The following is a 12,173-nucleotide window of genomic DNA, read 5'->3' as shown; positions in this document are numbered from 1 at the left end:
ACAATGCAATGAGTTATTGCCAATGATTAAACATGTGCCTACAATGAAGGCAGCATGCATGTTACAGGGCCAGTATTAGCTGAAAAAACATAACACAGTTCTAAACTTCTATAAGTGGTTAAAGGGGGAACTATTGCGAAAATGAATATTTAATATAAGCTTCAGTATACTGAAATAAGAAACTTTCTAAATACAATCAATTAAAAATTCTGTATCGGTTCTGAAATAATAAAGTTTTTATTCACTATTCCTCTCTCAGCATCTGTTTCTCCTTATTCTGTCTTCATTCAGCAGTTGGGTGTCAGACGAGTGTTCCAATATATCTTATAGGGAGGCTCCTTTTGCCTAGAAGATGTATTAAAGCTCACTCTATTAAAACCACCAGAAATCGTCTCTCTACATGCAGAATTTCTGCAAAAGGGCGTTATTATTGTACTGGAATCAGTTATTTGAGTTCTAATACATCTGCTAGGAAAGGAAGCCCCCCTATAAGATATATTGGATCATTCATCTGACACCCAACTCCTGTATGAAGTCAGAATGAAGAGAAGCAGATGCGGAGAGAGTAATCATTAATATAAACTTGATTATTTCAGAAACTATGCAAAATTTTTAATTGATTGAATTTAGAAAGCTTCTTACTTCAGTATGACGAAGCTTATATTACATTTTCATTTTCGCGACAGTTCCCCTTTAATGAGTCACTTAAATGAACTGCTGCTAAACAGCTGATTGGGTAAAGTTACATGTAAATTGTAATACAGGTATGGGACCTGTTATCCAGAATGCTCGGGACGGGGTTTTCCGGATAATGGATCTTTCCGTAATTTGGGTCTTCATGCCTTAAGTCTACTATAAATTCATTTAAACATTAAATAAACCCAATAGGCTGGTTTTGCTTCCAATAAGGATTAATTATATATTAGTTTGGATCAAGTACAATATACTGTTTTATTATTACAGAGAAAAAGGAAATCATTTTTAAAAATTTGGATTATTTGATTAAAATGGAGTCTATGGGAGAGAGCCATTCCGTAATTCGGAGCTTTCTGGATATCGAGTTTCTGGATAAGGGATCCTATTTATACCTGTACACAGGACCACCATCAGAAATCGCTGGGCCCCATACGACAACATTTCCTGGGCCCCCTGGGCTGCGCCAACCGCAAGTCCCGCCTACAGGTCCGCCTTCCCCATCACACAGTAAAAAAACAAAAAAAAATATTGGTGGCTAGGGTTCCCACATGTTAATAAAAAATAAAAAGATATTGGTGGTCAGGGCCCCCCATAAAAAAAACATTTGTGGCCAGGGCCCCCCCCCATAAACAATATTGGTGGCTAGGACCCCACATGAGAAAAAAAATTGGTGGCCAAAATTGGTGGCCAGGGCGCCCCCCCCCCCCCCACATTATAAGAAAATTGGTGGCCAGGGCCCCTTAAACATCCATGCCTTCCCGAAGTCAGCAGCTCTCAGAAAGATGGGGGGCCTGGCTAATCAAGTAAGTGTGGCGTGGCCAGGGCCCCCCTTACCCTCGGGCCCCCTACAACTCTCCCCCCTGTCCCCCCCTGATGGCTGCCCTGCGGCTGTACACATGCAATTGTGTGTCCTTTCTATTACTGTTGGAGTGTGTATTAGTGTTGGAGCCTTTATTTTTCTCAGATTCTGGTGTCTTTACTTTTGCATCGTCGCTGTCAGCAAACAAAATAAAATAAAATCAGCAAATAATAGAGGCCAGGTGAATCTCCTATAGAAACTGTCAGACCATGAAATCCCTGGCTCTAACCCCACTATGAAAGGGAAAGAGGTTACTGTTTCCAAAGCTTCAGCCGGAGCTATTTTGTCTCTGGGGAGAATATTAATGGCATCTTGTGTTGCAGCTTCTTTTCACGTGCAGTCGCCAGTGTGAGACAAGCGGCTGATCAAGTGAATATAGAAGCATGCGGTGTATGAAGGGAAGCTCCCTGGTGCTGGGACGTGATCATCACTGCTGAGAATCCACTCCACGTTTCCCGGGTAGCCTGGCTGCTCCTGGATCGCAGCAGAGCGAGTGTCGTGCGTCTCTTTGGCTGTCTCAGTCCGGGATTTCTTGCCTTCCAATGTGAGGAGACAGTAGCAGCTGTGATTAGCTCAAGTTCCCCGTGCTCTTCACTGACCAGACGCTGTCTGACTGCCCTGGAATATTCACACCTTGTCTCTGGCACCAGCCGAGCTCGTCGCAAGCATCTATGCCCGATTGTGCCAATGTGTCGCACACAGTCCATGTTAGGAATAAGCTTCGGATTCCTGGATGAGCCTCTGTATAGTGAAAACTTTTCCCTCTCCGCACTTAGCGCCTAGGGGGCGCTTTTCTCTCATCTCCTGCACTTAGAGGGGCTTTTAATTCTCCTTTGGGTTTGGGGGGCGTTTGTTTGGCATCGCAGTGGAAGTACCTCACTTGGATATATTGTAGGATTGCGTGTGGAGGAATTGTCCCTTTGGATTATCGTGTTTATCAGCATGTTTGGGATGGAGCCGGCGCTGTGCTGGGGAGCGATGTTGCTGTCACTTTGCGCCGGGGCTGATGTGAGAAGTCGGAGCTGCAGTGAGGTGAGACAAGCGTACAGCGCAAAGGGATTCAGCCTGGCCAGTGTCCCCTACCAGGAGATAGCAGGTACCGCTCAGCTTTCATTCCTCCTTAATGCTCTATTGACTCCTCTTTGCTTTCTTCTCTGTTCTGTTTTGCATTTTACATCCCAGGGGATATCCAACCTACTGCCTCTCTACTACTGCTACAAAGTTGCACATCCCTATAATTAATTAATCCAGCTGCATCTCTTGTTATTAAAGGAGACCTTTTGTGTAAAAAAATAATAATGTACCAGTGCGTTATACTCATTTAGCTATAGACAAATTGTGCTTAAAGGAGAATTCAACCCCCTAGGCGCAAAAATCCCTCCCCTGCGTAGCCCCCCCCCGAGCAAATGCCCCTAACTTGTTACTTACCCCTCCTTCTAGGTCCTCTCCAGCGGAGTTCACGGCAGCCATCTTCTCCTGAGCGCTCTTCTTCCTATAGTCATCCGCATTTGGCGATGCATGCGCAGTTGGAGGCATTTGCCGGTTCGGATCTACTGTGCATGCACCAAAAGTCATAAAGTTTCCGAAAAAGAAATCGGAAACTTCATGACTTTCGGGCGCATTCGCAGTAGCTCCGTACCTGCAAATGCCTCCAACTATGCATGCGCCCGAAAGTCACAAAGTTTCCAATTTCTTTTTGGGAAACTTTGTGACTTTCGCTGCATGCACAGTAGATCTGAACCGGCAAATGCCTCCTACTACGCATGCGCCACCAAATGCTGATGACTATAGGAAGAAGAGCGCTCAGGAGAAGATGGCTGCAGTGAACTCTGCTGGAGAGGACCTAGAAGGAGGGGTAAGTAACAAGTTAGGGGCATTTGCTCGGGGGGGAGGAGGGAGGGGGGAGGGATTTTTGCGCCTACGGGGGTTGAATTCTCTAAAAAGTATTGTTACAGGCTATTGAATATTTCTGCAAAAGCCCTAATAATCCCTCCTTTCTCTTCCACTTCCTGCTCCCTGAATTCCCAGGCTGTGCAGAGGAGCCGGCGGAAGGACAGGAACCAATCAGCAGCTAGCAGGAACTGAAGCCTGTCTTTGCTTGTGCGACTGCAGGCTGTGATTGGCTGTCCCCCTCCTATTGTGCTTCTGGCATGGACAGTTAGGACACGCCCACGCCTCATTTGAAACAGGGACAGGGACCAGAGAACATATGGGGAGCTCCAATAAAGGGGCTATCTTAAAAGATAATAATTTTTAACATAATGTAAAAGCAACACCATATATTACTTATAATTGCCTGCAAAATTAGTTTTTTTCTAAAATTTATCCTCTATGTCTCCTTTAATAGAGCATTGTTTGTGTTATGAATTGCAGTCTTGTCTCTCTGTGCTCAGAAGAGATTGTCAGTACATACTATGCAATACACTACTGGTATCCCAGCTATAGGGAGAAAGTGTTGCACTGGGGATACCAGCACGTGCGACCAATTATACTTTCATGCTTAAAGGATAAGTATACCTTTAAAATAAGTGAATGTAAAATTGACGAGAGTGTTATTCTAAGCACTTTTGTCATTTACATTCATTATTTATTTATTTCCTTTTCATTCCAAGCTATTGAGGGATACATGTGCTGTTAATATGAAAATAACCAGCAGGTGGCGCCGTTGTAACAAAATTCATTCATAGTAACAGTACATGTATCCCTTAATATCTTGAAATAAAAAGAAAATAAATAATGAATGGAAATTACAAATGTGTTTAGAATAGTCCCCTCATCAATTTTACATTCACTTATTTTAAAGGTTTACTAAAAGGCTTGAGATGCTGTGGGAAAACGTATCCCACTTGCTGGTTACACAGGGCCATCAGTCAATTCTTTACCTTGTTGAATTTTTCTATTGGTGAAACATAATCAGTGTCACCTATTTCCACCTTTGTCTTATAGAACTTTTTGCCTTATAGGCTAATTTGTGTGTGCAGCACTACATCATCATTGGCTGTCATGTTCTCAGATAGGGTTATGCTATCTACCAAGGAGCCCCTGAGGCAAGATGTTTCTGAAGTCTCGAGTAAAGACATTTCTCTAGAATACATTATTCAGGATTTCTGTTCCCATGCTGCGCGGCATCTTTGTAGCATAAGCCATTTCCTCCCTACAGGACTACTTGCTTATTTGTTTAGGTGGAAGGAACACATAACCCCTAAATGGATGTGCTGGAGGGCCGACATACACTTGGTATATATCTGGACAAAAGTACTTCCAGTTTTATCTAGTTGAGGCCCCGCCAGCCACTCACATTATTGAGAGCTGAATGAAATGAGTCTGACAACAGGATTATCCTTTTGCCATAAACGTCTTCTGACTTTCAGCATGTTTAACTGTTGCTTTTACTTATATTTCCCTGTAATCACAGATCTGCCATCAGCTTTTCTCTGATATACAGTGTTGTGTCTGGGATTTCATGTTGTGACAGCTTCAATGGGAGAGTGACCTGTTTTGTGTTTTTTTGTTGAAATTGTGGCATTCAGTAGATACTGACGGACAATATAAGACACCAGAATCTGATCTGAGACAACTGAAGGTATTTCCACCCCAACACTAATAAAAAGGATACACAATTGCAGTTGTATTACCATTTACAGCTAGTGTTGTCCAAATAGCTGTTTTTCAGCAGTTCAATCAAGTGACTCTCATCAACCACTTATAGAGGCTTAGAACTGTGTAATGTTTTTTCAGTTTGTAATACCGGCCTGTAACCTCCATGCTGCCTTCATGGAGTGCAGGTGTAGGTACATATTTAATCATGAAACTGTAAAAATCTGCGAAACGCATTGAAGTCAATGGGCATCAAAATAATTTTGACGCGAGCGATACGCATGACTATTTGGTTCAAATGCATTAAAGTCAATGGACGTCCGAATAATTTTGAAGCGCAACAATTTTTATGTGCGCGACTATTTTGACACAGCAAATTTTTCGCCGGGAAATTTAAGTCACTTGCGACGCAACCCGGAAATTCGCTGCAAATTTATTCGCCCATCACTAGCAATAACCATTCCATTGTTACATGAAGTTTGAAATCAACCAGCTTGTGTCTGCAGCCCCAAATCATTCCTACCTGTCACTTGTACATTTAATATGCATTTCAGCTGCTTAAATATTGTTAATATTGTATTCTAGGCTATGACTTTATTCAAGCATAATTTCCTTTAAGCAATTTAGTATGAATGTGTTAATTTGTTTCTGAATATGATATTGGTTAGATGTGCCATTTGTTTTCGTGATTATGCGACGCATGGTAGCTTTATGTCACTGCTCACGTCTGTTCCTTGTGATAGCTGTTTTTTTCCCTATGAATTGGAGTAGATTGCGTTTGCCACTTTACAATATGAATATGCAACATATGGCACTGGAAATAAAGATAACAGATAATAAGAGCCTGAGGCTAGTATCTGTAGCAGAAAGTATGAAGAGGAAAAATATAATCCGATGGCCAATAACACACAGTTATGTTGATATATACTGTACATACATGTAGTAGCAAATGTAACTCCTGGTGTTGGCAGCTTCAGCTCTTCTCAGTGAGTTACAGTATGACATAGTTGTAAATCAACATCATGGAATGCTAATCTGCTAAACAGGAGACTACAGGTGGGAAAGGCCGCTTACCTGGTGCAGAGCTGATAGTCTATTGACATAACCCATTAATCGACAATTTGCAGTTTCATGCTCCACAGCTAAACAAATGACCCTAAAACAACTCTGTGGACAGAACATACCTGGGCTGGGTGGCAGAACATACCAGGAACAGCACATCTCATGGTCCCCCAGCATTTAATGACTGCATAGGCTAGAGCACATAAGAATACAAATTCAGTGCCTACTTCATGTTTAAAACACCAAGAACACAGTTTGAGCGCATGTTTAATGACCCCACAATGTATCTATTCAGATGCAGTGCCACCTTCATATGTAATGCCCCTAGAATTCATATCAGTGTAAATTCAGTGTTTACTGTCCCCCAAATACAGAGAAGCAAAACTGCATTGTCTACTACTAATGTTTAACACCCCAAACACAAATATATAGTTCTGGCTGTAATGCCCTAGAACACATGGCAGAAAAAATATAGAGCTGCTTCTCTCACAACTGATCTCTCTCCCTTTCCCCTCTCAACTGCTTTTCTCACAGCCCTATCTCTCACAGACTGTTCTCTCCCCCTCCCCACAGCTTCTCTCTCATGGAAATCTGAGGAGATTTCTAAAATCCTTATATTGTACAAATGGATGTACATCATTTATTATAATACACAAGTGTCAGCCATGTGACAGAAATTACATTACTACAAATGTTTATTCTAAGATGTGCCACACACAAATTTTGAGGGCAGCTCACACAACAAATTGTGGTGCGCACAAATAATTTTGTGCAAATATACACACATTTGTATTAATCCTCACCTGAGCACACAGTTTAAAAAAAAAAAAACTGTGCACACAAGTTGAAAATGTGGACACAAAATAATTTTTTGCGCACATACCGAGAAGGAATTAGAGGGAACATTGATTACTAAGCACTGATTTTAACTGATGACATCACCATTCGGCCCCAAATGTTGTCATATTAAAGGAGAACTAAAGGTGACTATACATAAGGTCTGCTTTTTGGCAAGGTCGCAAATGAGTGGTTCTTCCAAAGGTGGGCGATAATGTGCTTATCCAATCATTTGGACCTAGGGCCAAGCATTCTGATGGCAATGACAGGAATAGGGGTTGTTGGAAGGAGTAGCACATTAATGAGCCCATGAGGCCTAATTTTCGTCCAGATATCGGTCAGGTAGGCCCATCAGAGGACCTCATAGATGAACTGCCAAATCATTCTGAATGGCCCGAATTGGCAGCTTAAATCTGTTCATTTATGGTCACCATAAAGCTTAAAGTAGGCTAAATACAGTATGCTTCACTTTAGGTTTTGGGTGTTCTATAATAATCCAAGGCAAACACAGCCTTTTTGCAGTGAAGATCTGTGCCTCCCTAAATGTCCCCAGTAAATCCCCCTCATCTTTTCTCCTGGTTCATAGCACATGCTTTGAGCTACTTGGTTACCTGCGCTTAGAGGCTGACTCATACTATACCATATAGTGTCACAATGCAAACTAAATGTATTCAGATATACTTTACATAGCAGCTCAGATATCAGTGCAATCTAAAACACATTTTAATAATCAGTCCTGCAGCATCGACCTCTATGAGAGACAAACCTCATTCCAACAGCCACTACACTTAGCTTTTCATACTGCTGTCCAGGACATACTGAATATGTGAGTGTCACTGAAAGGATAAGCTAAACATTACTGTTAAAAGGTAATACTGAACATTAGACAGCAGAAGATGGTATTGGCAGGGGGGGGGGGCCCATAGAACAATGGTGCCTTCTCTATATTATGTTCTTGGGAGGTCAGTACCTACTGCTCCTTTGTATGTCTTTTTAGTACCTCAGTCTCTGCATATAATATACTTTAAGTGCCAGAATATTTTTCCCCATAATGTGCTTGTATTGCCAGCATTCACAGCTCTTAGTTAAAATTGTACATGTGGTGTTAATACCCCTTTCCTGCAGTGCCAGACATAAGCAAAATTTGCCCCCCCTGCTATGGTTTGATTTTTGTGAAAATTCAGTGAAAGCACACGGGAGAGTGGGTGGAGTCCAAAGGGAGTGTTCATAGAAGGATGGCACAGGGGCAATTCCATGTATAAATACCCCCAGAATTCAGAGTAGGATAGCACAGTGCAATTCCATGTATAAATGCCCCCAGAAGACCAAGTCCAGTATTGAATTTACTGTGTTTATGTTTGTTTACATGTTGTGTATGTTTCATATGTCTGACAAAGGGCACATCCCTGAACTACTGTGGTGAAAATAATGTGCTGAGAATCTCCCCTCTTGACTTACCTCAGCTCAGTGTACAGGCCAGCACGGCATTGCACCAACCCCATGCTGATCTAGTTGATTCCAGGCCCGGGGATGTGCGCCCCCTCCTTCCCCACCCTTCAAGATGCGCTTTTTCATACTATGGCGGGGCGTTATCTCTGTCAGGCCGCGGGGGAGCGTGCCCTGGTGCAGTTGCACCCCCTGCTCCTCCGTAGTTGCGCACTGCCACTGTCCGAAGCCCGATTCCTCTTCCCGGCTCCTTCTCTGAGGCAGGTGGGGCTTCCTTTACATAGACACACAACAGGAAAAAAAAACATGCAAAAACAAAATTGTACAAAAAAAACCCTTTCAGACGGGAGGAAAATTCAGGGGGGGGGCACGGCCCCTGTGCCCCCCCAGTTCTGATGCCTATGTACTGAACTTCTGGGTTGGTGCATATTAAACATATATCTTTATCTGTAAAATTACTATAAATTACTGTAATTTATACAAATATGTAGGCAAATGTAAAATTCTGGTGTTTGGTTTTTTTACACAATTTTCTAGACAGAAATTCTTTGTTGATTGAATTTGTTCTATTGAGGGGTAAAACAAAGGCATACGTTTAGGCATTGGTCTGATGCCTAAAAAACAAAAGTACTAAAACACACCTTTTTCACATCTTTCTTATTACTTTGTTTTCTAAAAATGTAAGGACAACAATTGAGCTCTTAATGAATTCTTTTGGCACCATTTTTTGGCATGAAAGAATAGTTATAGTTCCCTACAGTTCAAAAGTCCCCATATGTCAATGGTAAGGCCACCTCAGGGTGCACAGTCATGCCAAATTGCCCAGGTGTCTTTTAAAACAGATTACCCATGTGGCTCTGCACTCAGATAGTACTCAGATCCTTTGGTGAAGGTGGGCCTCAGTAGGTGTAACTAATGTCGGAATAGCTTATTCACGGAGTGATGTTAACTAGTGAGCAGTGGAATGTTTCAACAAGGATAGTAGCAGGATTATTAACCCTGGGTGCCCCTGGCAAGTGAACTTAAGATAACGTTACATGCCACAGACAGTCCACTTGGAGACTTGACACTGCTTACGTGTATAAATGTATTTTTTTTACAAATGTAGCCCATCACATATACATTAACCTGGTCATTCAACATCTACACAAAACTCTATCTATAATTCTACCCTGGACAGAACAGAGAAAGCTGCTGCTTATATGGCTATTGCACATGTCATTTTGATTTCAATTTCAATTGCTTGGATTGTGTGTGCGGTTTTGGCAAAATGATGCATGCCTGGGGTGGAACAGGGACATGACCGTGTGAGCTTGGGCCATTTTTCATTTTCTTTCATTGTAGCTATATTCTGCTTGTTGGCAGGGATCTTCCCCTTGGAGCCCAAGTGACCAATGGGTTAGTATTTGGGGTTGCCTAGGGGTAGGGCCCTGCTAACTTATTAGTATGGTGCCCTGTGATTCTCTATGGTGGCCCTGTGTGTATTGCCATATCGTATATCTTAGATGTGTAGTGGTTGGTATGTGTGTAAACTGTTTCCATGAACATGTGAGTTTCAAGTATGACACAGTAATTTGGCAGGACATGTGTACAAGTAGGGGGTACAGGTCAGGTGCATTGAGTGTGAACTTTATAGAGCTCCAGACAAATTGTCATTTGCCCATGACCAACAAGACTGTAAACTAAGCTCTTTATCATGGATATCTGTAATTTGTAATAATAATAGGCAGCATGATGTCTCAGTGGGTTGCACGTCTGAAGTTTTTTTTCCCAGAATCAAAGTAAATAATAATTTTTAGTGTCTATTTAGTGTTGGTGTAGTTTGCCAAGCAATATTATAGTACATTTAGGGGCATAATTATCATCAAGGGTCGAATTTCGAATTGAAAAAACTTTGAAATTAGAATTTAAAAAGACCTACCGAAATTAAGTCGAAGTATTTTTTGGTCGAATAGGTCCGTATTCTGCTGAATTCGAATCGAATGAAATGAAGGAATCTGATCGAATTTTGATTAGAAGTTTTTCCCCAAAAAAACTTTGATTTTTCAAAGTCCTCCAATTGACTCCAAATAGGTTCTAGGAGGTCCCCCATAGGCTAAAACAGCAATTCGGCAGGTTTTAGATGGCGAATGGTTGAAGTCGAATTTTTAAAGAGACAGAACATGATAAATTTAGATATTTGAATTTTTTTCAAATTCAAAAAGAATTCAAAAAGACCTACCGAAATTAAGTCGAAGTATTTTTTGGTCGAATAGGTCCGTATTCTGCTGAATTCGAATCGAATGAAATGAAGGAATCTGATCGAATTTTGATTAGAAGTTTTTCCCCAAAAAAACTTTGATTTTTCAAAGTCCTCCAATTGACTCCAAATAGGTTCTAGGAGGTCCCCCATAGGCTAAAACAGCAATTCGGCAGGTTTTAGATGGCGAATGGTTGAAGTCGAATTTTTAAAGAGACAGAACATGATAAATTTAGATATTTGAATTTTTTTCAAATTCAAAAAGAATTTGGACTATTCCCTAGTCGAAGTACACAAAAAATCAAATTCAAATTTTTTTTTTCATTCGAAAATTCACCTCGACTTTTGATAAATCTGCCCCTTAAACTCTAGTGAAGTGCTTGATAGCCCAGGCCTGGCATATGTAAGCTCTGCAATGTGCCTCTTTGTTCCTCTTTATTGTCATGGCAGGGGGGGCACACTTGCCAACTGTTCCATGAAACATTCTCTCCATAAAGATTTCCTAAAGAAATGAACTTGCTAATTTTGCACTAAGCTTATTTCTGGAATCATAGACTCCCTGTGAAAAATACCCCCTGCTTGGAGAACATATTGATTCAATGTGGATTATGAATGTGAGGTTTAGCTCATTCAAACAGTCCAATTAACTGATTTAGCAATTTGTGCATAATACTGTTCTGTTGGAAAAATTATCTTTTTCTGAAATAAATATTAGCCATATCACTTTTTTCCTTATCATCTCAAGCAAATTTCTAGCAGAGGTTTAATGTAATTCTGAATTTTTATTACTAAAGACAGCTGCAGTTTTACTACTTCCATTACTGCAACCTCTTTTCTTTTTCTTTTCTAATTGAGAAAAGTTAAAATTAGCTGTTGTGAGAATCATACATTTGTACAAAAACACTAAAGTTTTCAAAGTGCTTTACCTGGTCAAAAAGTTTCACAGCCCATTCCGAAAAATAAGTCACTTTTTATTACAAAGCTAAAACATACTTTTATTCTACCGGAATTCTTGTGTTATTTCTACTTGTTCTTGCCTATGCACAGAACAGCTCTCATCTATTTGCAGCTGCTCTATAGTTTTCAGCTGAGATATTTTCTGCAGCCATCATTTTTAATCTGTAAATGGGATCTGCTGTTTTTCATTTCTCGCCTTGGGTGTTGTCAGAACTAAGCCCATGCACCTTTCCAGCTAGGACACAACTTAAGCAGACAATGATCCCAGAAATGTTATTAGCAGCTATGTGACAGGTTTGATTTCAGGGGGGTGAGTGGCAAAAATAAGAGGGACCAGCACATTAATTGTTATTATTGTCCTTCATCTATTATTTATGTAGCGCTGACATATTCCACAGCAGTTCTAGATCATTCACAATAGTCCTTGCCTCAGGGGAACCTGCAGTCTGAGATCCCTATCACATATACACACACACTACC

General features: G+C 41.0%; 1 protein-coding gene across 1 annotated transcript in view; it reads left to right on the top strand.

The window, feature by feature from the left end:
• The first annotated feature begins 1,923 nt into the window (after positions 1–1,923).
• The window catches only part of gpc6.S (glypican 6 S homeolog), a 594,694-nt gene continuing 584,444 nt past the window's right edge, over positions 1,924–12,173 (top strand). Inside the window, exon 1 of the mRNA XM_018249884.2 lies at positions 1,924–2,651. Coding sequence (XP_018105373.1) covers positions 2,498–2,651 — 154 coding nt within the window. The 5' untranslated portion in view covers positions 1,924–2,497. The remainder of the gene's footprint in view (positions 2,652–12,173) is intronic.

This window comes from Xenopus laevis, chromosome 2S (genome assembly GCF_017654675.1).
Source record: "Xenopus laevis strain J_2021 chromosome 2S, Xenopus_laevis_v10.1, whole genome shotgun sequence".
Lineage (NCBI taxonomy): Eukaryota > Metazoa > Chordata > Amphibia > Anura > Pipidae > Xenopus > Xenopus laevis.
Note: the sequence above shows the minus strand (reverse complement) of the source record. Positions and strands in the feature narration are given on the sequence as shown.